The sequence below is a fragment of the Meles meles genome, chromosome 5 (assembly GCF_922984935.1).
Source record: "Meles meles chromosome 5, mMelMel3.1 paternal haplotype, whole genome shotgun sequence".
NCBI classification, from domain to species: Eukaryota; Metazoa; Chordata; class Mammalia; order Carnivora; family Mustelidae; genus Meles; species Meles meles.
The window spans coordinates 43,687,732-43,714,434 of NC_060070.1; the positions used below are offsets into that span (position 1 = coordinate 43,687,732).

Genomic DNA, 26,703 nt, shown 5'->3' on the forward strand with positions numbered 1-26,703 from the left:
GAGATCATGACCTGAGCCGAAGGCAGAGGCTTTAACCCACTGAGCCACCCAGGCACCCCTAAATCTACCCTTTTTATTGGGGTGCTAGTTATATATTAGGAGCCCACCCTATTCCAGTATGGCCTTATCATAACTAGTTAGGTATGAAATGACCCTCTTTCCAAATATGGACACATTGGGAGATACCTGGGATTAGAACATATGAGTTTTGAAGACACAGTTCAATTCCTAACAGTCCCTTTTCAATGTAAGTTCTATAAATCAGGGAAAAATCCTAATTTTGGAAAATATCAGAAATAGAAAGGCTTTGTTATTTGCTTTCCACAGCTTAATCTATCTTTCCCTACTTGTTTACATAAAATATGTATATTCTGAAATTTCATATCATAGGTTTTATGTTTCATGTTGTTTTGAATCTAGCAAAATTTAACTATTAGGTGTCAGAGATAAACTGTTGTTTCATTAAATGCTTATCATTTTCAAAAAATATTTCCTGAACAATATATCTTAAAATAAAATTAGTGCAGATTAGTTGTTGACACAATGTGATCAGGACTACACATCTTTAAGATGTCGAATAAGTCAATAAAACAGGAATATATCAAACTACTGTCAAAAATGATATGAGGGGGGCACCTGGGTGGCTCGGTGGGTTAAAGCCTCTGCCTTCGGCTCAGGTCATGATCTCAGGGTCCTAGGATCGAGCCCCGCATCGGGCTCCCTGCTTAGCAGGGAGCCTGCTTCCCCCTTTCTCTCTGCTTGCCTCTCTGCCTGCCTGTGATCTCTGTCTGTCAAATAAATAAAATCTTTAATAAATAAATAAATCTGTTAAAAAAAATGATATGAAGAATAATAGACAAAATGGTACAAAATATCCTTTAGTTACTGAATAAGTGACAGAAATAAATAAGCATTGGAAGCCAGTATGTGATATCCATGATCATTTGATAATATGGCATTCATACAGATAACTAGTTTTGTATTGGCTTTATGATAGTTTCCATAGGCGAAAGATTGGTGGTAGTTTTTTACATCATTAATGCCGTATTTGATTCTTATTTTAGGTACAGCTTTTACAAAGAACTTTGCTTACAAAATAAGTCCATTACCTACTCCTGGACATTTCATTACGATTTTTATTTAATTTTTACAGTTCACAAGATATACTGTAATATTCAACAGATAATTCAATTTCTGCTATCACTCGCTTTTTATCCAAAACGAAATAATTTGGTTCTGCACGTCTTTCAAATCTATGCATTTACAGGATAAAGCTGGTCTTGCAGAATTTAATGAATGAATGCAAGAAGCTATCTGGGAAGGGCAAAACATTCAGTTCATTCAAGGATCCTGTAATCTTGATACTATTACTGTTTTCTCCCTTGCAGTCCTAAATAGGTTCCATAATCTTATATTCTAGCCCCTCATTATGACAGGTTTTGTGTTTGGCATTCTTATTACCAAAATTAATCTGTCCTGGATTGTTGGGCTGGTTAAATTTTCTATTTCCCGTTTGTAAATCGCTGTGGGAATGGTATCAAGATAACTATGTCCTGAATTTTAAACGTCTTTTAAGCCTGTTTTCTACATCAGTTGGCTTTCTTTTCTCCCACGCTCTCACAGCCTTTTCTTTTTCTCTTTTGCTTAGTACCTTCTACACCTAAACTGTGTAGGGGATTTAAATTCCAACCCGGAACTCGGAATGGCGCGCCTTGAATGACGGGAGTCGTAGTTTTCGCAACTCCTCCCTAATCGCTTTTCACGCCGATTCCCTTCCACAGTGAAAAACTACAATTCCCAGAAGTGGCTACGGGGGTGGCCACCTCTGTGCGCACGCGCCCTGAGGCCGCAGAATTTGAATCGGCAGCGTTGTTATTGACGCCATATTGGGGCCGGCGGCGGGTGGAATAGTCTTACAGTGGAGGGGGAAGCGGCTGGACGTGTCCGCTTGAGCTCCAACCGCCGCCGCCACCTCGCAATCTCTCCGCATCGACCGCGGCTCTTAAGCTTCTGACATTACTCGGGCGTATTAGTAGACTTGTTCCAGCCTCATACTTCACGGGGCTGGTATCGACTTCCGAAGGGAACCGGTCTCAGCGCAGGAGCGCCTCAGGCGCGGCGCAAAGCTCGAACGGACGGCGGGGGCGGCCGGAGCCTCTCCCGGGGGAGCTGAGCCTGAGGCGGCGGAAGAGCCCCCCCACCCCTGACGCGGCTGTCGTGAGCGGCCGCCACCGCCCCTCCCGCTCTCGCCCGGGCAGGTCGGGCCACTGCCCCTGCCGCGGAGGCAGCGGCGGCGGCGGCTCTTATCTCCTCACCGGCGCTCCACCACCCGCCTTTCTGCTCTTGAGCCCGTCGGTTGTTAGGCTCTCCTCGAGTCCCCGCTCTTCCCCACTTCCCTCACCCTCCCCTCCCGTCACCCCTCTCCGACCCCACCCGAGCCCGGCCCTCGGCTGCCCCGGCCATGGCGTGCGGAGCCACTCTGAAAAGGACTCTGGATTTCGACCCGCTGCTGAGCCCGGCGTCCCCGAAACGGAGGCGATGTGCGCCATTGTCGGCGCCCACCTCGGCTGCTGCCTCTCCGTCGTCGGCGGCCGCCGCCACCGCCGCCTCCTTCTCGGCTGCCGCCGCCTCGCCGCAGAAGTATCTCCGAATGGAGCCGTCCCCCTTTGGCGACGTCTCCTCCCGCCTCACCACAGGTGGGACTCGGCGCCGCAGCCGCCGGGGTAGGGTTGAGAACGGGGGTCCCGGTACGCGGAACGCGGCCCCCGGGGTGGGGGTGCCGGACTGGCCCTCTTCCTTAGAAAGTAGAAGAGCGACCACATTTCTTTTAGTTAGGTCCTCCAGCCTCGGCGACACAATAGAAACGGCCTGATGTCAAGGCGGGGGGTGGGGGGGAGTCGGGAGATGGGGAGGGTAGGGGCTGTGTCTTGCCGGGTATTGTGGGGAAGAGGAAGATCCTTTTCTTTGGGCTGAATGACTGGAATTGAGTGTTTCCGTAGTCTGGAGAGCCCCAGCGGAAATGATCAGAGAGGGTGATATTATGCGTAAATTTAGGCGAGAGAAGGGTAACATTTCACCCGAATCTCGATGTCTGTCTCCCTGAATCGATTGGTTGCAGCTATTAACTGTGGGACTGGGTGGTTTGAGGCGAGGCGGCAGCCCCTCCTCCAGTTCAGACATGGCTGATTTTAGTACAGAGGGGGTGGGGGGTGGGGATGGATGTCACTGGGGCGAGATCTAGGCCTGTCATTAATCACCCACAAGAACGCCACTTTGGCTGAGTCAAGACCTGTTTCCCTAACAGGGTCAACAACAAAGAAAATGCTCTTCCCGAGTACTGTAATATGATCATCCTGTACATCTAGACCCTGAGAAACTTGAACTTTTATGAAAAGCGAATTGTATTGAAAATTGGGCCTGAGTAGTTGCTTTCAGTTGGAGGTGCTTTATTTCTCCTCAACAAAGTATGCTGGGGGAGAACAGCCTAGGCCTTGAGAATAATAAAGAAATCAACCCATGATTTTAAGGGACTTAAGACTGTGCTTTTCATCTTGAAACATTTCCTGAAAGTGACTTGTGGGGAAATGCCTTTTGGCTGCTTTGTACTGCATGTGTATGCCCAGTTGTGGGTTGTTTTTTTGTTTTTTTGTTTTTTTTTTTTTTGTACTTTGAAAATCCTTGTGTACCCCTGGCACAGTCCTAGGATAGGCTTTTGTGGACTGGTAGTGGAATCTCTTTTCTTTGTGTGTATAGCATGCAAAGGTTTTCATTTGGTAATAGTATCATCTGTACACGAAGCCTTTTCATAGTTTGATTTAAGTGTTTTGTTATTGTTAACTTTTTAAAAAACTGTGGGCAATATATACCTGTATATTTGGTAACTTCCATTTGGAATTGTTTTGTTCAAGTCAGGTTTTTAAATATCCATCCTCAAATTTTTAGGGACACCTTCAAATGTCTAGACTACCATTTCTACTAAAATGTTTGACCTAACTTAAGGATATACTATTTTAGAGTTGTAGCGAGTTTTCAGAGGAGTTCTCAGATCATTTTATTTAGTAACTATACCTAAACTGCCTTGTATGTAAAGGCATTCATTGATTTGCTGTTAGGCTTTACATTAAGAAAAGAAACATTCAGTGTTAGAATGTGCTAGTGATTAGCATTGTTTTTAGAGTTTCTCTTTTTAGTCAAATGGTATTGAAAATTGAAATGATACCTAGGAATCTGCACTTAACAACAAATAGGGCCACTTAAAAATAGCCCTGGCTAACTAGCCATAAATTTCAGCAGAGCTCGTGAATTACTACAGTATTAGGTTTGGGAGTTAAAGTATATCTCAATGCTGCAGTAGTCTTGAGCATATGTGGTAAACCAGCCAGGAGCTGTAATATTTGTCTTCACTTTAAAGGGCACTTACTCAGAAAGAATTGTGATCCTTTACAATAATCTGTCATTTCATTGCTGCATTTGTAGTATTGGTTAATGCACTTGGCTCCACATTGTCTCAAATTTCAATTGAATGGACAAAAATTTAGTAAAATGACCGAAGTTACTGAAACTGTTTAAGCCTGATGTTTAAAATTCATGTTTTCCAAAATACTGTGGTCTTCTCTTCTTCGAGGTATTTCTGACATCAACTCTGGAAGTTTGATCATATCCTGAACTCTTTTTTTTTTTTTTTAAAGATTTTACTGATTTATTTGAGAGAGAGCACATGTAGAGGGAGGGGAAGAAGCAGGCTCCCCTAAGAACAGGGGGCCTGATATGGGGCTTGATCCCAGGACCCCAGCATCATGACCTAAGCCGAAGGCAGACACTTTTTAACTAACTGAGGCACCCAGGCGCCCCCATATCCTGAACTCTTAAAATCACACCCTAAATAATTTTGAGTCTGCTAAAAGATAGTTTGTTTTTTTCAACTGACTTGAATATTAACAGAAAAAGTTGACTTGAAAAGCAGTTGAAATTCCTAAAGTTTTGAATTCTAAAATTCAGGGTTTTTTTTTTTTACTGTAATTTTGCATCATATTCTGCATGCAATTTAATTTGGCTTTGTTTTTAGATGGCCAGCTTGGGCAGGCTCTTGTGTGGTTTTTGTAGTAATGTTGTCATAATGGGAGCTGCAGTGTTGTGCAGGTATTGAAGACCTTTTCAGTTTTCATGTCCCTAGTCTTGGAAATAAGTTTTCCAGGCACTTAATTTTAAGATTTTTGTTTTAACACTGGTGATTCTCAAACTTCACAAGAGTGAATGAATATCTGTGTATCTTCTGCAGAAATAAGTAGCGAGGGTTGGAAATGGAAAGTGACTTAACAAAGTTGACATTGTCAGGGACTCTGCGGAATCTTCATTTTCCTTTCATTTCTGTGAGTTCAAGTATAATTTAAACAGTTTAGAACTAGAGTACTCCAGTGAATTTTTTTCAGAGCATGCATATAATTTATTGTTTTATTATCGTTCTTTTCTGGATACTTACATAGTGTGTTTTGACCTGTAACTGAAATCATGTTGCAGCTTTACTAGTTTCAGGAACTTGGACTGAAACCCTAGTTTATTTTAGTCATCCCAGGAAGGTGATTCCAAAGTTTGACCTGATGACTGTTTAAATAATTTAAATCTATATTTTTCAAACTGTTGCAGCTAAATGCCAGGAAAAAGGAAAGGGCTGGCAAAAAAAAGTTTTACTCGAACACAGCCATGCTCATTCTTTTTTTTTTTTTTTTTTTTTTTAAGACTGGTCCATTGCAGACTACAACTGCAGAGCTAGTATTTGTGACAGACGGTATTTTCCCAAAGCTCAGGTATTTACTGTCTGATCCTTTACAGAAAAGTATGTCCACTGCTGCTCTAGGAGGTCAGCAGTAAGGTTTATAATGCCCAGGATTTGAAAAAGGAAAAGTGAATGGGGCGAGGGCTGGTAGACTGGTAGGAAAATGAATACTTCTCCTAGTAGCTGCATCAGTACTCACCCTCATAATTTAGTTGAAAACAGATTCAGAGTGTTCTGTATACTCAAAATATTATCTCTTAGCCAAAAATCGTCATAACATTCCCAAGAACAAAATTATTTTAATAAAACTGAAATATTCTGTTACAAGAGACTGAGTCAGTCAAATCAAACACATGATTTTTCATAATTGTGTACTGAATGAGGGGTTTGGTGAAGAGGTCCTTCTGTTGGTGTCAACACTTTGGGAGTTTTTTAGGCATTTTTATACACATGTTTAGGTCTGTTACCCATTGCTCTAGTCTGCCTTGAGTTGAAGAGTTAAATTCCTTTGTAAGAACTCATTGTATTTGCTGGAATCTTGCCATTAAAAATGGAAATTGCAGCTTGTGAATGGAGAAGGGTTTACAGGAACTTAGATTGTTCAGTAGACATTGATGCATGCCCGCAAACGGAGACACCAGCTGGCTTAAATGAAGTATAAACGGTTCTAGGCAAACAAATGAGATGTCTGTTGGAGGAGGCAGCATTTCACTTCAGATGTCATTTATATTGAGCCAGAAGTGTTTTTAATATTTTGTGGTTATTTAGACAGCTGTTAAATTGCTTCTAGTTTCTCAGTGGATTTGGCAAATAGACTGTTTTTAATGGTCTTTGTACTTCAAATTTTAAACCTGGTATTTTACTTAGGACTGTGTATGTAAATGCAGTTATTTCATATTTCTGTGGATTATGCATTTAAGAATCGTGTGAGTTTATGGCCTTTAAAAGCAGAGCACAGTTGTATTTTTTACTGGGCTATTTTATTTTGAAAGTAGAAAAATAAAAGCCTAACTTGAGCACAGAAACACATAAGGTAAACATGGCTAGGTCAGAGAGCGGTTAGCCCTTCTTTAGTTATAGATGCTAATAGTTAACCATGGTTGCCCCAGAAATAATTTGAGATGTAAAATATTTCTTTAGTTCTTGAATGACTTTACAGGGAAAAAAAAATTACACTGTGAAAGTACTCAGATCTTTTACTAAGTGTTTGATGGACCGAGGAGGACACAAATGATAGGAAATCACTTCTGTTTTAAAAGGTTGTGAACAAGAGATTCTGTGGAAGTGCCTAGTTTTGTGGTAATTTTTCTGTTTGAAAACAAACTCTTGGGTGGCTCAGTGGGTTAAGCCGCTGCCTTCAGCTCAGGTCATGATCTCGGGGTCCTGGGATCGAGTCCCACATTGGGCTCTCTGCTCAGCGGAGAGCCTGCTTCCCTTCCTCTCTCTCTGCCTGCCTCTCTTGTGATTTCTCTCTGTCAAATCAATAAATCTTAAAAAAAAAAAGAAAACAAACTCTTGATTTTCCCTCCACTTAAATCAGAATGATAACGTGGGTTAGGTTTGGACCGCTTGGATAGGTGGCTCCTGAAACTAGATAGAAGTGTTGGGGTTCTGACCTTTTAAAATACCTATAACTAATTAACCAGCAAGTTATGGTCTCTGCAGTTTTTGCATTAACACTGTGCCAGTGTTGTTGACTCACAGATGTTGTCTATGCCTATGTGAAACCACAGTGAATTTCTTGCCTTTGAAAAGACTACTTTGAAAAAGTGTGAAGGGTGGAATACTTGTTCAAACCTATATGATCTAGTCTGGCATCAGCAGATGGAAAAGAGATCTGTAACAAATGAATATAGTTCAAGGGGCGCCTGGGTGGCTCAGTGGGTTAAGTGTCTGCCTTTGGCTCAGATCATGATCCCAGGGTCCTGGGAGCCCCACATTGGTCTCTCTGCTCGGCAGGGAGCCTGCTTCCCTTCCTCTCTCTCTGCCTACCTCTCTGTCTACTTGTGATCTCTGTCTGTCAAATAAATAAATAAAATCTTAACAAAAAATGAATATAGTTCGGGGCGCCTGGGTGGCTCAATGGGTTAAGCCACTGCCTTCGGTTCAGGTCATGATCTCAGGGTCCTGGGATCGAGTCCCGCATCGGGCTCTCTGCTCAGCAGGGAGCCTGCTTCCCTCTCTCTCTCTGCCTGCCTCTCTGCCTACTTGTGATCTCTTTCTGTCAAGTAAATAAATAAAATCTTTAAAAAAAAAAAATGAATATAGTTCAAGAGATTCATCTTTAATTTTATTGCTCAGCTTACCAATGTTTCTCAACTTCCTAAACACACCTGGGAAATGTGATCTATCAATATCAGTCTTGTATAGCAAAGACTCTTAATAGGAATTGCCCCCTGGATTTTGAGGGGTTATGGTGGGTTATATGGGACTTGTATAATTTGCATGTAACCCCAAAGTATGCTTATCTGCCATACCTTCCCTCTTAGTTTAATGTCTTACAACAAAGTTTTAAGATATTTGTCAAATTTATTTGTTGAATTAATCAAGCCTTGACATTTCCCGAGTTTCTTAGAGATGCTGAAGTTTTATTTTTTATTTTTATTTTTCTTAAGATTTTATTTATTTATTTGACAGAGAGAGAGATCACAAGTAGGCAGAGAGGGGGAAGCAGGCTCCCTGCTGAGCGAAGAGCCTGATGCAGGGCTGTATCCCAGGACCCTGAGATCATGACCTAAGCAGAAGGCAAAGGCTCAACCTACAGAGACACTTAGGTGCCCCGAGATCCTGAAGTTTTTTTTAAAAAAAAAATTCCTTTCTACCCCTTGTTCTGTACCAATTTTTCTTTTTTACATTGTTTTATGACAATATAGCTACAATATGTGACAACATGTAGATTGTGACCGAAACAAATGAGTAGTAATAAGAAAAAGCAGTTAGTTTTAAGCCTAAACGATACTTTTTCTGGTATTTATTTTGGGCATTTTGATTAGAATTTTGCAGTATGCCAGATTGTGTAATCTTTTTTTGTGATGGTAGGCTTATTTTGGTTAGTGTTTTTTTTGTTTGTTTTTTGTTTTTTGTTTTTTTAAGATTTAATTTATTTATCAGAGATCACAAGTAAGGCGGAGAGGCAGGCTCCCTGCTGCGCGGAGAGCCCCACGATGCGCTTGACCCCAGGATCCTGACATCATGACCCTAGCCAAAGGCAGAGGCCCAACCCACTGAGCCACCCAGACACGTCGGTAGTAGTTTTTAACCTTCCAGCACTAGAAAGACCGCTCATAATATGCTTATAGTTTGTCTTGAGGGTTATAACTTACTTTCCTCCTCCCTTTAAAAAATCATAAGTCATTAGTTTTTGTTAAATGTCATAGGCAGATAATCCTGAAATGAACTAGTGCTTTGCAACATTTTGATTATAGTAAAATTGTAATCTTTCCATTAATAAATCTTTTGGGTTTGACTTAATTTTTAGTTTCTAGGTCTATTCATGTACCTGGTTTTTCTCAACATTATTAAAAATCTAAATATTTACTTCAGAAGTCCCTTGTTCAAGCTTTTATTGAACCTCATTTGTAACCAAAGAGTTTCTCAAGGGTCTTACAGAGCCACCACTGTGAATACTTTATTAGCTAGCTAAACTTGAATAAAAATACTGTAATCTTTATGCTTAACCAGTATTATCTATTTTAATTCCTTGTGGACATTCATCTGCCTAAGCATTATATCCACCTTTGGCAGCACAAGTATTGAAATTGATTTACTAATCACTTAAAGTGATTGTTTTCTTTAAGCTGAGAGTTGAAGCTTATTTATTGGTTGTTTCTGAAATTGTCTTAGTATATGATGTATATTCTGACTTTGGTTTAGCATTCATTTTCATATCCATTAATGTTAATTCTTAGAACACTGCCTCCAAAATTCAAACTAAACATTAGAGGGGGGGATCTGGAAGAATTGATTTTGTTTTGTTTCTCTAAAAAATAAAAAAAAAATATATAAAATACATATGTTGTTGAACTGATCTAGTAATTGAAAAATAGGATGTAGAGTGGAGGGATGCCAGGGTAGTGCAGTTGGTTAAGTGTCCGACTCTTGGTTTTGGCTCAGGTTGTGATCTCAGGGTCCTGAGATTAAGCCCTGCCCACCCACCAGCAGGGAGTGGGCTTGAAATCTCTCTCCTTCTCCCTACCCTTACCACCCTCCACCTTGCTAACATAACTAAATCTTAAAAAGGAAAGAAGAATGTAGAGTGGAATTTGAAAAATAGCAGAAAGCTAGTTTTTCAAACATTACTGTTCCTAAACTTTGCCTTTTGTTGTAGAGAATTGCCTTGTTCCTGTTACTAAAATACAATTCTCTGAAAGAAAAACTTTCTAAGTGGTATAATTGGTTAAAAGTACAGGAAGTTTTAGGTTGACATGACAGAACAGGGGAACCTCACTGTAACAGCCATCCTTGGCCCAAGGTGAAATGGTACATTATCAGAGGCTGGCACTGTCGTAATCAGTCCTGTATGTATGGCAGTGCTGACCTACCAATTCAGAATAACTCCTCTTTTTAAAACATTAGTAAAACATTGCCAGTTAGATACAGATGCCTGTCCTAAGAGGAGGCAGTTTAGAGATGTTGAAGTATCCCTTACATAAATATTTGAATGTAACATGAAGATTTTTAAATAATTATTCTCACCAATGATCACAGTTTTAGGGCTCTGGGTAGATGAGAATTATGCACTGCTTTGGTTACTACTGTCTTATTAGAGTTTGAAGTTTCAGGGTATGAATTATCAATAATACTTAGTAGTAATCCCTCTGTTCTGACATTCTGATTTTTAAAAATCAGCGTTCCTCCTTGTGGATTTACTGTAATTTAGGTACTCGTGGAATATCAGCTAGGTACTGTAGTAATACAATACTGGGGAGGGCTGTAGATGTTGAGCTTAAGCCCTGATGTCAGACTTGGCTCTGCCTTGTTCGAGTTGTGTGACCTTTCAAGAAGATACTGAAACAAAGCCACATTTTCTTTATACAGTAATGCACATGATGATAGTAATACCTGTCTCCTAGGATGGTTGTGAGTGAGGATTAAGAGAGAGCATTTCCTGTCCCTGAGTGCTGAAGAAAGTCACAGTGGGGCACCCTCAAATGGGACATTTTGTGCCGTCCAGCAATCCTGTCATTTCAGTGAATAACCATGCCTTCAACTTCATGAATAAAATAGAAGCCATCTAATGGCAGCTTCTTCATTTTTCCCAGTACCAACACCACCAATATTTGTGCCTATCCTGTTTTCCTTTTAATATCACTAAGGAAGTTTAAATGAGCACTTTACACAGTAAGAGAGAGCTTCCCCTTCTCCGAGGGAAACCTACCTTCTTGATTATTTTTCTCTTTCAGCTGGACCTTTGCTTATGGCTTTAAGTATTGTCAAGACTTCCATTATAAAATAATGAAACATCCTTGTTTTCCTCCAGTAATCATCCAGATTCTTCCACTTGAAAAACAAATTCAGAAAGCTTTCAAATAGCTCTTGTGAAGTCACTAGTGATTTCCTTGCCTTATCATCAATCCTCATCTTGTTTCACCTTTCTTACAGCATTTATACTGTTCTCCCACTCACTTCTTTTTAAATAACTTTTTTTCCTTCTGTGACAACACTTCTGATTGCTGTTTTCATCTGCCCATTAAACTTAGGAGAAGCTTAGGTTCTAGTTTCAGCTGCAGTCCTCTCTAGCTTAATAGCTCCATAAGCAATCACATGCATGCTACTGACTTTATTTTTCACTTACAGATGAACTTCTAATTTGTATATTTAGTTCAGATCACTCCTCTAAGTTCTGGTCATGGTGAATTGGACCTTTTATTGTTTTATCTTTCCAGAAGCCATTGCTTCCCCCAGAAGTCAGGATTTTTGTGGAACGTGTTGACTTTTAAATATTCGCAGCTAATTTACACACTATATGGGATAAACAAAAGATGTCTGTGGACTTCCATGGCTTCTTGTATGAAAGGTAGTCTTAATTGCTTTTTTTAAAGCAGATGTAATAGAAAAGTAAATGCGTTTGTCCACTGTCAATCACATAACATGAATTTCATATTTTAAGGAAGATATTTTAGGAAAAATGAATCTATATATTTCATGTAATGAGTAAGTTTATTTTGATTTACAATCAAGTTTAAATTGATTTATAGAGTATTTTCTTGCTAGAGGGGGCATGTCTAATTTTGAACTACAAAAGCCATGTGGGTTACAATGGCAAATATTTTTGTACTTGAAATAGTCTGCTGTTACTGCTTTCTTTCTTCCTTCCATTTGCCAGAATGTCCAATAATGAAAACCAACCACTTCACTTTTTGATTGCCATAGTGGGGGAGTTATTATTTGAAGGAGGGGATAGAATCATGAATGCCCATAGTTCCCAGGCAAGTAATGAAAATGAGTGAAGTAAACTGCATGGGAATTCATGAATTCCAACATTGCTGCTGATCTGCAGCATCACCTGGAAACACCGTAGAAGTGCAGAATTTCAGGCTCCATCCCTCATCGTCTACAGTTTAACAGAGTCCCTGGGTGATGTTGTATGCTTTAAAGTTTTAGAAGCATTTGAGAATTTGTGCCTGAAAGATAGCAGCCATTGTTCAGCTGAATTTTGTACATAGTTCAGTTTTCCTCTCTCAACAGTAGCCAGAAATCTGACTTTTAACTAAAATCATGAACTTTTTAAATGTTGGCATAAATTCATACTTCTTTTTAAAATTCATACTTCTGGGGCGCCTGGCTGGCTCAGTGGGTTAAAGCCTCTGCCTTCGGCTCAGGTCACGATTCCAGGGTCCTGGGATCGAGCCCCCCCACCCCACCCCCCAATCGGGCTCTCTGCTCAGCAGGGAGTCTGCTTACTCCTCTCTCTGCCTGCCTGTCTGCCTACCGTGGTCTCTGTCTGTCAAATAAATAAAATCTTTAAAAAAAATAAATAAATTTTAAAAATTCATACTTCTCTTTAAAAAGAAGCTTATTTGGGCCAGACATATCTTTGGTCTCAATTTACCCTGTGTATCATCAGTTTGCAATCTCTGGTTTCCAGGTAAGCTATAAATATAGCTTGTGTGTGTGTATGTGTGTATGTGTGACTTTTAGTAAGTAGTTGTAGGAGATGGGTTTGTTCTTCAGCCTGATTGTGGTGCCCTAGAGTCCTCCTCAAGGAATCAGCTATCTGTCCTTCTGGACCTTACCTTGTTTTCAGGGCCATGATTAACTATAATAGAAGCTGGACTTTTGCCATAGCATTATATGTTTTCTGTAGTATGTATATTTTGGGTTTGGGATGGTTCAATTTCCCCTTTCTCTTCCCTGTTTACTGCTTTTTTGGTTTTCCTAGATTGTAAGCTATTTGAGAAGATACTTAAAGATAGTAAAGAGCTAAACAATAAAAGGAACAAAGTTAATATATCCCTTTAAAGGCATGAGTCTTTTTTTTTTTTCTTTTTTAAAGGCAAATATATCCCTTTAAAATCTGGTGTAATAGAAAATAGAGGCATGAAACAATAATAACGATATCAGGGAGGAACATCCTGCTGAATGAGCGTTGTTGGACTCCATGCATTAGTGACTCCCATTGTGCAGTTAATTTGTAAAATTTATACTTAGACCTGCAGGGTTTTAACAGATTGAGTCATCTATTTCAAGTAAGTAATCATTGGCTGTTATAGTACCAGTGAAATAATAGAATTTGACCTGTAGTGATTATGATTTTTCTTCCTCTTGTGGGAGATAAATGAATGCCTCTTTACAGTAAAATATTATATATTGTAAACTTAGAATCTAGGTCAGTTGCTTTTGAAGCATTGTAGATAATACCCTAATGTTTGTATAATTGTGTGCAGGTACATTATGCTTATTAGGATCCATGTTAATCCAAATAGAAATTAAAACTCTAGATATAATTTGACAGTCTTGTGTTAAAATTTGGTTCCAGGTCCCTTTGATGTAATAGTAATTTTAAAGTGAATTAAAAATGCCATCAACTCATTCTTTTTAGTTAGGTAGCTCTTGGCTGAGTAAGAACATTGTCCTTAAGATTCCTTCAAGGAGAACATAAGAACTGTTTTAGATTTCTGGACAGATATCCTGGGAAAATAATTTATTTTTAAATATGGGTCTCCATAGCAGCTGTTAATTGTGTATGTTTTAATTTCTAAAGTAGACATGGCAGTGTCTAGTATGTAGTTCAGAAATCTAGATTTGGTTTGTTACTTTATTTGGGGCAATTCCTTAGTTTTAGGTGTTAATGGCTCCTGCAGGTTTTCAGTACTTAATGTGTACAGGTTTTCCATTTCATTTGTGTCCCTGCCTAAAACTGATGATCTTTAATGATTAATTAATTTTTAAAAAATATTTTATTTGTCACAGAGAGAGGACACAAGCAGGGAGAGCAGCAGGTGGAGGGAGAAGCAGTCTCTCCCTGCTGTGAGCTCAGGAACCCAATGCAGATGCTGGACTCCATCCCAGGACTCTGGGATCATGACCTGAGCCAAAGGCAGATGCTTAACCGACTGAGCCACTCAGGTGTCCCTATTTTATTTTTAATCCCACTGTTTGAGTTACCTTTCTAGATGAACTTTCACTTCATTTTTTTCAAAGATACTCTAAAAATGGCATGTAAGGTACAAAAATGTCTTATATTCCTCAACTTAAAACTGTTAATGAGACCTGTTATCTTTGATTTACTAATTATGTCAGTAGGAAAAAGGCAAGTCTATGCAGGTCTGGAGCAGAAGTTTAGTTTCACATGTCACAGATCTTTTTTTTTTTTTTTTTAAAGATCTTATTTATTTGACAGAGAGATCACAAGTAGGCAGAGAGGGGGAAGCAGGCTCTCTGTTCAGCAACTCAACAGAGAGCCCGATGTGGGGCTTGATCCCAGGACCCTGAGATCATGAACAAAGACAGACAGAGGCTTATTAACCCACTGAGCCACCCAGGCGCCCTATGTCACAGATTCTTAGATATTTTATGGACTATATTCTAGAAAGGCATTTGCTTCTAATTCTTTATTCCTCCCTTTGCTCTCAGTTTCATCTTGTTGCTGTTTCTCTTACCTGTGTCAACAGTTATTAATCCCATCAACTGCTTTCTTCTGTTTGTATTGATCTTATTGTGCCCAGGCTTGCTTAGTAATTAGTGGCAACCAAAAAGAATAAACCAGTTTGGGAGTAGGCTTAATGTTGCCACAAGGCCAGGCTTTTTCTTTTCACATTTACCTAGGTACTTTGCTGTTTTTGTTTCTTTTTTTAAACATTCTAAAGGAATAAGTGCTGGCTCATTGATAATCTCTCACCTATTAAGGAGAATTTTATTGGCAATCTTAATGGCATTTGCTAGATATGGGAATGAAAATGCCTACAGATTTTGTCACAGAATTTTGTTGATACTTTCATGTAGACCTAGTACAGTGGAAGAAAGTCTTAGTATTTTATGGTAAAAGGAGGATATAGTTTTTAGGATTTTGAAAAGGGATATAACAGGCATTTGTGGTGTAGTTTGTTATGATGTTAACTGTGTATTTTGCTCTGATTTGTTGCAAATTCAGTCTGTGCACATAAACCAAATAGGAAGGTTGCATTATTAAAACTGGAATGTGCAACTGATGTATAAATGAAGCTTCATTTGACTTTCTCTTTAATGGAGCATAAATTGTGTTGGCAGCACCGTGTCAGATACTACATGTACTTGGGGTAAAAATGTCACTTTCCAGTTTGATTAGAGATAGCTGGATTTAAGTAGTTTAAGACTAAGTAGACAATAAGAACTTTATTGATGAACAGCAGAAGACCTTTATCCAGCTGGCATAAGAAGCAACTTCAGTCAGCCAGGTATCTAGGTTGAGTTTAGAATGTAACTTGTGGAAAATTTCTTGAATTTTCTTGGAAAAAGAAAATTTTCCAAGGAAAAAGAAAAAAAGGAAAAGGAAAAAAAATTTCTTGGGAATTTATCCAAGAGAAATGACATTTATCTACCTGTAGACTTGTACTTGAATATTCATAGTAGCCTTATTCATAATAGCCCCAAATTGGAAGCAATCCAGATGTCCATTAAAATTTAGATAAAAAGACTGTGTGTATAAATACACACAATGGAATACTAATTAATGAAGGACTTACTGATTCATGTAACATTATGATGAATCTCAGAAGCTGAGAACCAGATACCAAAATCTACACTTTTTATGATTCTATTTATATGAAATTTTCAAAAAGGCAAAAAGTTTTTTGAACAGTGAAAGATGTATTAATATTGCAGTGATAATGAAGGTGAAGGTGTGAGTAGGGGCATGTGGGAATTTTTGGGGGGTGATAAAGTTAGTATGATTATGATGGTTTCAAGATCTGTATGTATGCATTTGTGAGAGGCTGTCAAATTATACATTTAAATTGGTGAATTCATTTTGTAAATTATACTTCAAAAATCCCTTAGCTTATTATTTCATCTCTTAAGTATTAGATGGTGTGGAGGTTTACAAAGCTAAATTTTTAAAAAGTTTTACTACATCTTAATCCTAGGCTAGATCTTGTTTGAGACTATCAAATGAACAAGTTGAGTTTGTCACAGCTATTATTTTGTTATATCATAGTTGTGCTTTGATTTTTTGTGAAGCAAAAGGAAGACTAACATAATATTAAGCAGTTGTAAAGAATCAGTCACTTAAGAAATGTTAAAGTCGGGGCGCCTGGGTGGCTCAGTGGGTTAAGCCGCTGCCTTCAGCTCAGGTCATGATCTCAGGGTCCTGGGATTGAGTCCCACATCTGGCTCTCTGCTCGGCAGGGAGCCTGCTTCCCTCTCTCTCTCTCTGCCTGCCTCTCTGTCTACTTGTGATCTCTCTGTGTCAAATAAATAAATAAAAAATCTTTAAAAAAAAATGTTAAAGTCAAGTTACTCTGAGTCTAGTACATTTGAAGTACATTTGCTTGTGAATAAACTTTAGGATGCTTTATGTACATGGCCCTTTTTAATCAGAATGGTGGTGGCTTTGATCAGAAAGTAGGTAAGTAAGTGAAGCTTGCTGTTAGAGACCAAAACATCATTACTTTTAAAACCTTTTAGAACATTGCTACTAAAGAGTTGTTATTAAAAAAAAAAAAAAAGATATCTGTGTTTATCCTGATTGTTATAAGGAAGTTGCAGTAGTTTTGCTGGACCCCTTATGAATCTCAGGAAACCCCCATTTTTATCAAAGTGCTTAACTGTTCAGTGCACAGCCATTTCATTTCACATTGGTAACTTCATTTTTAAATCATAGACTATTTGAAATAAATGGAAAAGGACCGAAAATGACCATTTTTAATATAAACAAGTATTAAGAGTCTGAAAAATGTTACAGGTTAAGTACCCCTTACACAACTGGCCAGTGTGTTTCTGTGGTACTTAAGCCACAGATTCATGTATATGTAATAGGTTTGTTTATACACAAAATTTACATAAATGGAATCTTCTTCACTGGATGTATCTTTTTGCAACTTTTGTTTCCTTTTTTTTTTCTCAGTTAAAATAATGAAATTGGCAGAATCTAGAATTTTAAGGGACTGATTGGTGTCCCCTCAGAGCCTTCTCTCTCAAAACCCATAGAAGTTCTTCTTACTAGACAAACAATATGATGGGAGAAAAGAGATGAGAATTAAGTATATATCTAAGAAAACCACCAGTATTAATTTTTTTTTAAAAAGGATTAGTTTCATCTTACATAGATTTTTAGCCTTCAGCCAAGTTTTCAGGTCATTTTTAAATTAACATATTATAGAACTTATTGCTAAAATTAGACTCCATTATATTTATAAATCATTTTATTGCCTGATCATTTTGTTTAAATTTTGCTTTGGATTTGGGATTAATAAATATAGGATGTGGTTTCACATGGATAATCTTATCTAGGAGATATGGTGGTGGTGAGAAAGTCTGTTTCAAGGGAAGTACACTTGAATCTCAAGGAGGTATTTTCTTGAGAGCCTAAATGATAACTATTTTGACTTAGAACTCTCTCTAAAATGAACCATACTTGCCTAAAGGATATGCTTGATAGGATTTTACTGGTTTGGATAATCGTAGACGAAGATAATGGCACTGTGGTTATAGTGGTCCTTAGGGAGTACCTGTTATGTACCAATCCCTTTACATGGGTTTTTTACCCCCAAGATTCAGAACAAAACTTTTTGCTGTTAATACTGTAATAGTCACTGGTTCTGCTGAATTTAATATTAATGGCCATGACCAATTTAATGTGTGATAATTTTTTATTTCCCATCCACTCTGTCATTTTGTTGACCTACTTGCTGTCAGTTCTGACTGGTTTGTGCTTGTATATACATAGTGCTCCCCACTTCTAATTATTTATGGTCTTTGAGAAGACTGTTTAACAGTTCTGTGTGATGAGTAAGGGGGCTTTGAATTTGGGATTTTTAAGAATCTGAGTGAACTAAAGTGAACTAGAAATTCACAAGACTCCCTTTTCTTTATATTTAATGAAAAACTTAAATTTATCTTTTGCTAATCAGTGCTAAGAAAGAATGGTGTTATAGAATAGCAGAGTTCCGGGTGGTGTGTATGTGCTGTTTCTGAATGAGCCCCCCCATTAATGTTGAAACAAATTCTTCGAGAGCATCGGTTTTCTGGATATTACTTGAAAAGAATATGTTCAGTGGATTAACTATGTACTAAGTAATTGTTGGAAACCCATCCTTTTTAAAAAATTCATAGTTTTTTTCTTGCCCCCAATTTTTTTCCAGAACAAATTCTGTACAACATAAAACAAGAGTATAAACGCATGCAGAAGAGAAGACATTTAGAAACTAGTTTCCAACAGACAGATCCATGTTGTACTTCTGAGGCACAACCACATGCATTTCTCCTCAGTGGACCAGCTTCACCAGGTAATAATAAACTTAGTAAGTGAAAGGAAATGTTATTTCATATGGGAAAAGGTGATTAAAGTGTTTAATCACTCAAGCTTCTGTTTCTCCCCATTGGTTTTTAAAAAATATTTATGAAATGATTCATGATCTCTTAGAATATGGCACAAATTAAGTACTTGGTACCTGGATTCTTACTACTCAGAAATGTCCACCTGGATATAATGTCCCCCTAGTGGACTTCCCCATAAGTGATATGACTTGTAGCCTTCATTAAGAAAAAAATACTAACAATATACCATGTATTTCTCTGTTAAGTATTGATCTGCCTTGCTATGGTTGAATACTATGCTATTTTATGGACTTTCTATAATTATTTAACCATGAATGAAGATAATCGGACTGAATTTCTGGTATTAAAAGCATTTACAAAAATGTCTGTGTACGGGGCGCCTGGGTGGCTCAGTGGATTAGGCCGCTGCCTTTGGCTCGGGTCGTGATCTCGGGGTCCTGGGATCGAGCCCCGCATCGGGCTCTCTCCTCTGCAGGGAGCCTGCTTCCTCCTCTCTCTCTGCCTGCCTCTCTGCCTACTTGTGATCTCTCTCTGGCAAATAAATAAATAAAATCTTAAAAAAAAAAAAAAAAAAAAAAAATGTCTGTGTACATATACCCTCACTTGTTGTATTAGGATAGATTCTCAAAGGTGAAAAGTGGTTCTTATCTTTAGTAAAATTCTCAGCAAAATAGGTTTCTTGTGACCACAGTTGCCTACCCTCCTCCTCTTCCCTCCCAACAGGGATAAGAAAACCTGGCAGAATAGAAAAACATTCAGGGGCTGCTGGCTGTCTCAGTAGGTAGAGCATTCACCTTTTGATCTCAGGATTGTGAGTTCGAGCTCCATGTTCGGGGTAGAGTTTATTTAAAAATACACACACACACACACACACACACACACACACACACACACCATTCAGAAGCTATAAAATAGTCAAATAAAATTAGATAGAAGATGTGTAATTGTTCACAATCAAATTCTGCAGTACTCACGGGTGAAACGTTAGGGGAGGTGAGTAGAGACTTGAAACTAAGACAGGAAACTAAGTTCATCATCATTCTTTTAGTCCGTTTACTTTGATCAATTAACTGGCAGCCTCAACTAAAAAAGCTAGAAATTTCAAAGTAAAGATAGCCTTCAGAGTTCTAGATTAAAGCTGGTGTACTTCATTTTGTGATAGCTCTAACAAGCAGAATTAACTGGTCCCAGCCAGGCAGGTTTCAAAAAACAAGTGAAAAGAGGAAAATGGACAGATACATATAATAGGACTATTGATAGCAAATCTGTGTATTTGAGTGTGTATAAAAGTATTTGCAGCATTGTTATAATGGATACATGATGTCATAATCCAGAGTTCTCAAAACATTAATTTCTCAGATGTTCTTTTCAATAAATGAAGAATGATGTTTTTGGAAAATCAGAGTCCTTAAGTAGTACTTTAAGAGGAATGCATTCTGAAGAAATCTTTTATATCTATTATGATGTGGCTGTTTGATTAATAATCTTTAAGGAATCTGAACCATAAAATTTAATGTTGAACATTAGGAACATATTCTCAGTATTTGTTTTTACCAAGCAGTCTCCTAGCTGTTATCATTAATTAAAAAACAAAAACTTTCTTAAGTTTTGTATCTTATACTTTTCTCCAGTCACCTTTAGACTTTTTACCTTATAATTTGGTCACATAGATTTTGCTTTGATTTTTAGAGTTGTAAGCTGCTGATAGGACTAAACCTGTTTTAAGACTACTAATAGAAAATGCTTTTAAGAACACTGGAAAGATCCAAATGAAACATCCAAATGAAACATCTTTGGTTAGAAGCTACTTTTTATGATGGCTCTAAATCATGTGCTTTTTTTCTGTTCATGTTTTACATAGGGACTTCATCTGCAGCATCCTCCCCATTAAAAAAAGAACAGCCCTTATTCACTCTACGGCAGGTTGGGATGATCTGTGAACGTTTGTTGAAAGAACGTGAAGAGAAAGTTCGAGAAGAGTATGAAGAAATATTGAACACAAAACTTGCAGGTATGAGATGAGCTTATTTTGGACTCTTCCAGAAGCACACTGTAAGAAATGCATTATTTTCCACAGTCCTTAATGTCAGTTCATTACCTTTTCTTTCCACTGGTTACAGTATGTTTTCTAAGAATCAGTTGAATTTCAAGTTCAAGAAAGGAAATGAACCTTCCTGTAGCTCCTGGCCCTTCTTAGTGACCTCAAGAAATACTATTAGTTAACCTTGCAGATCAGCAACAGTATTAATGTGAACTGGATTTTTCCTTTGATATTTCGTGCTAAAAACTTGACTTTGGCTACTTACCTCAGTTTTGTTCTGGATTTTTAGACTACATCTTTCATGGTAACTTTCCCATCAGCCTAGACACATTTATTGTATATGGTCAGTTAATTAGGACTTTTATTCCCGATTTTTTAAGCCAGACCCTACTGGGTATTGATAAATATAAGCTTTATTCTAAGTTGTTAAATTAAGGTGCTAATATAGGCAAGAGAATTTGCTTAGTTATGTAACGTCTTTTTCTGTGACATCTCATTAGGTTACCATGTGGATGTTTTTAGACATACTTTGTTAAGTTTTTGTTTTCCTGTTTCCTCTAATTGCAGGAAACTGCCATTCATAGATCACTTAAATTTTCAGAGTAGAAAGATACCTTTTTAATTCAAATCCTTTATTTTAATAGGTTAAGAAATTATTTTTAATAGGTTAAGAAAAGGTTAAGAGGGCCAATCTATACATGAGGTCATGTGATTTGGACTAAAATGCAGTTTTTCTGACCAAGTTCTGCTCTTTCTGGTAACACTACCGTTGTTATTATTTCTGAGGTTATGTGTCTGATTCAGAGGACCAACTTATTTATTTCACTGTACATACTAGATTTTTCAGTTTATCTGGCTCTAATATACTAGAGAGTATATTTTTCAAATCATGTAATTGATATGTACCTTTATTTATAGAACAATATGATGCATTTGTGAAGTTTACGCATGATCAAATAATGCGACGATATGGAGAACAGCCTGCTAGTTGTAAGTATTTCATCTTTTTTAAAAAATTATTTTTTTATTAACATATAATGTATTAGCCCCAGGGGTACAGGTCTGTGAATTGCCAGGTTTACACACTTCACAGCACTCACCATAGCACATACCTTCCCCAGTGTCCATAACCTAACCACCTTCTCCCTATCCCCCTCCCCCAGTATTTCATCTTAGAACTGAATGCAAAACCATGTTTTAGAAGAGAAGACATTTATTATAATTACCTACATACTCAAGAGAATTTAACAGAAAAATCATAGAGAAAAAGGCTAGAGGAAATAGGCAGTAAAATTTTACTAAGGTTTATTTTTGGTTACTTAAATATCTAGGGTAGTGTTGGGATGAAGATCTGGTATGTCTTTAATTTTGACCTGGACTTTGCACTAATTTTCCTTTTCTTCCCCCTTTAGATGTTTCATGAATCACGTTTTCTGCATTTGTGGGCTGCCTTGTTCCTTGTTGAGTTGTTGCAAGAGGTCCTAATTATGACATGCAGCAATGCCAATACCCCCCTGTGAATACAGGTTATTTCAAGCTTTCGTCAGTGGCAACCACTCTTAGGCAGCAACTGGTTTTGGAAATTTCCCTGATGTCAGTACCAGCTGGATGTGGACCTTTGCTACCTGTATTAATGCCAGTGGCCTCATTTGCTGTATCATTACAATTTGGCTTCTTATATTAATATGTTTGAAAAGGATTAAAGCTGGTATTCTAAGAACATGCCCTTCACTGGTTGTGTAAATAAAACTGTAGAATGACACTTCAGATGAAGTTAGTGTGATTTTAATTGTGCACTACAACCAAGCTGTAACCAGTTACTAATAATTTAGAATGTAATCCCAGGACATTACTAAGCAAGTAGCCTACAGTACTTCCTGTGAAATAGTGAAGGAGGGAGGGCATTTCTGTATTCCAGGACTTCTTGGGGTTTCAGAAGGGTTTCTAGGATTTTTTTTTTCCTTAAATTTTCTTATTTTGGGGTAGTTTTTATTTATTCTATCAGTCTTTTTAAACAAATGTTCATTGATGCATTTTTTTTTCCCCCAGTGTGTCATTGTTTTACTGCCCTTGTAGTACTGGAATATAGTTGGAAGAATAAAACATTTACTTCTAATCTGCTTTAATGTATAGATGGGTAGTATTTGAATAAAGCCAGTGTTTTAAATGTAAGCATTTTCCAGAAATCAATGAAGTTAATTTTCCAATAAGATTTAAAAATCTTTTCATATACCAAATAATCTAAGTTATGAGTGCTGTTTTCAAAAACTGAGTTCCGATTCCAAATTGCTTATAACTGACTGCATGATAGAATGTTACATAATCAGTTTTAACAGCTATAGGATTTTTACCTCGAAGAGAGCAGTATAATCCAGGTCTGTTTTTTAAAGGATGATAGATGAAAGCATGATTCAGCACATTTAATTCCCTTTCCAAACATAGCTTTGTTATAATGAAGTGAGCAAAAAAATGCTTTAGTGGTTTCTTTTGCTGAATTCTTCCAGTATATTTCCACTAACTAAACCAATCATAAATGTACTAGGGCATATATATTTATAATTGACCTAATTAGTGGGGGGAAAAAGGATTGTTTTGCCTTTTTAATTTTGGTGATTATACTTCACCAATTCTTTTGTTTAAACAAGTCCAGGGCTTGAGGGCTTTCACAAGTGGCTCACATAATTCGTATGCCCATTAAGTGCTCGAGAAATATTGGTACAGTGCAGGGTAGCCATAAATAAGGTGGATAATTGTACCTAGTTTTAATGGACTAATTGAGATTCTCAGCCTCAGCACTACTGAGAGTTTGGGCCAGATCACTGTGGTGGGAGTCCTACTGGGCATTATAGGATTAGGTTAACAGCATCTCTGGCCTCTACCACTAGATGCCAGTAGCACCCTCCAACCTGTGACAACCACAGATGTACTTCCAGATATACTGCCAATGTCGAAGGCTGAGAGGCAGGAAACAGTGCCCGGTATTTATAGGGGAATGCATGCAATAAGTTGGAATATGGATGAGTGGGAGACGAATGAATGTAAATACATTTTATCCCTTCTTAACCCCAGTAAGGGCAAAATAATCAACACTCAGTTTTCACATAGACTTAAATTTATGAAAGAGTTGGTTTTTAAACTTGGAGGGCAAGATACACTAAGGAAAATCAATACTGGCAATCTCAATGGAGCCACAACTAACAGTTTTAATTCTAAATTCAAGTTGGATCAAGAATAAAATTTTCTCCACAGCCAAATTTCTGCTTATTACCTTACCAAAAGTCCTGGCTAATAGGCTACTTACTGATTATCAGTAACTGTGTGAGGGAATGCCAGAAAATAAAAGATAAAGGCAACCTTTTGGATTTAGTTGTAAATACATGGACCCAGTAAATTGAATACTCTAGTCCAAGAACCAACCACAGTTGATCTCAATGAGAAAGATCCTATTAGCTACCTAGGGATTCTAAATTCTGAGATCCCTGAAATTGCTTTTTAACAGATAAATAGCTACAGAATTCCATGTGCTAACAGTCATTTTAGTAAAAAGTAGTACTGGTATGGTGCTATACTTAGGTTGCTATGAAGTGTTCAGTAAATCCCTGATTAACAAGGGCATGTGACAGGTATAATTCTTTGTATTTTTGAGCAAAAATAGGCATATGCAATCTGAGAAGACTAGATATTGGAGATTTAGAATATCAAAATTACCTTTGACCTAGGGCAAGAAGTTCTCTAAAGAAAATGGTAAACAAATGGGACATTGTGTCAGCAATATAAACTGGAGAGCTATTAGGAAAGATTCCCAGGTTCCAATCTCTTAGACTGCTTTAGAAGTGCAGAGGAGAGGACTGTTGGAATCTGTTTAGGTGATCCAAGTACCCAAGGCTGGAAACAATTCTTTGTCTCATTTGGGTTTTCTTTAATCCCTTACTTCAAATTTATATAGTAGTTGGTGTTAATAAGCAAATATTCTTCTAAAGCACCTAATAGCGTTCCCTTGTCTATTCCTAGACATGACTTTGCAGTTCTCTGTTCCTACATTTGCCCTAGGTGTAAGAAGCGTTAAGATTCAAGCCCCTGTATCTTTCAAAGACAGTGTTTTCTCTATACTACATCTATTTTCTACTAGATCATTACCCAAAGCACAGTATAAACATGCTATTTTTTTTTTTTTTTTAAAGATTTTACTTATTCATTTGACAGATAGAGATCACAAGTAGGGAGAGAGGCAGGCAGAGAGAGAGAGAGAGAGAGGAGGAAGCAGGCCCCCCACCAAGCAGAGAGCCCGATGCGGGGCTCGATCCCAGGACCCTGGGATCATGACCTGAGCTGAAGGCAGAGGCTTTAACCCACTGAGCCACCCAGGCGCCCCTAAACATGCTATTTAAAAAATCTCCTGAGGGGTGCCTGGGTGGCTCAGATACTTCAGCATCTGCCTACAGCTCAGGTCATGATTCCAGGCCTGGGTTGGGCACCCTGCTCAGTGGGGAGCCTGCTTCTCCCTCTTCCTCTGCCATTCCTTCCACTTGTGCTTTCTGGCTCTATCTGTCAAATAAGTAAAATCTTAAAAAATAATAATAATAATCTCTTGAGGGGTCCCTGGATGGTACACAGTTGGTTAATGCCTTGGTTTCAGTTCAAGTCATGATCTTGGGGTCTTGAGATTAAGCCCTGAGTCAGGATCTGAGCTCAGGAGTCTGCTAGAGTTTCTCTCTCTTCCTCTGCTCCTCCCTGTGCTTGCTCACTCTAAAATGTCTTTAAAAAAAAAAAAATCTTGATCCTGTGATCCCTCTACTAGTTATTACTCTTATTTTTCTGCCCTGTAACCTTTACAGCAAAAGTCAAGAATTTTCTTTCCTCTGTTGCCTCTTTTCACCATCTTCTTTTATTAGGGAAAAAAATTCATAGAAAAGCTTAAAGGACAATCCGTGATCCACTTAAAGTGAAAAACTGTTTTGCCATATTTATTTTATATGTATATATTTTAAACTTTAAAAGTGCACGATTCATCTAAGAATAAGGTGGTTTTCTTATACCGATACCATTATTCCACTTAAAATACCTAATTTAATAACCAGTTCATATTTAGATTTTTTCCCATTTGTTCCCCAAATGTCATTTGCAGCTTTTTATTCTCCCTGAAGCAGGATTTGATCAAGACTGTCAGTTTCTGGGCGCCTGGGTGGCTCAGTGGGTTAAGCCACTGCCTTCGGCTCAGGTCATGATCTCAGGGTCCTGGGATGGAGTCCCGCATTGGGCTCTCTGCTCAGCAGGGAGCCTGCTTCCCTTCCTCTCTCTCTGCCTACTTGTGATCTCTCTCTGTCAAATAAAATCTTTAAAAAAAAAAAAAAAGACTGTGAGTTTCTGAAATAGCCAGACCTTTTGGCTTCTTGAATGTTTGTGATATCAGTAATTCAACTTACATCGCTCTGAGCTCCCTGTAATAACTAAAAGTTAGGTCTAATGTTTTTATTTAAACCTTTTTGTAAGAGTACATACAATGCTATGGTCTTCATTTACATCACACAATTTATATCTTTCCCAGGACTAGTGATAGTTTGGACATTTGTTAGGCCATCTGATGATACCTGTTCCCTATCAGACATTTGTCCACTATTCTTTTAACCACAAATTATTTACACATTGTTAAATCTACATTTGACCTTGAAACACTCTTCAGTTGGCTTGCAAGATACCACGCTTGCCTGATTTTCCTCCTAATTTATTGGCTGCTCCTTCTTAGTCTATCTGGTTCTTCTATGTAACTGTTTTTCCTTTTCCTTGCTCTCATTTTTCCAAGTGTTAAAACGTACGTGTCCTAGAGTTTGGCCTTGGACTCCTTGCCTTCTCTGTTCATACTCAGTTTGGTGATCATATCTAATCGTAGAGATGTAAGATTATATTCACCTCTCTA

At 38.0% G+C, this 26,703-nt stretch overlaps 1 protein-coding gene across 1 annotated transcript; it reads left to right on the plus strand.

Moving 5' to 3' along the window:
- The first annotated feature begins 2,322 nt into the window (after nucleotides 1-2,322).
- On the plus strand, nucleotides 2,323-22,556 carry AKIRIN2 (akirin 2). Its single transcript, XM_046006028.1, has 5 exons — nucleotides 2,323-2,696; nucleotides 18,553-18,696; nucleotides 20,610-20,759; nucleotides 21,708-21,779; nucleotides 22,202-22,556. The coding sequence occupies exons 1-5, from the start codon at nucleotides 2,462-2,464 to the stop codon at nucleotides 22,210-22,212; spliced, it is 612 nt and encodes a 203-aa protein (XP_045861984.1). The 5' UTR covers nucleotides 2,323-2,461; the 3' UTR covers nucleotides 22,213-22,556.
- The last annotated feature ends 4,147 nt before the right edge of the window (nucleotides 22,557-26,703 follow it).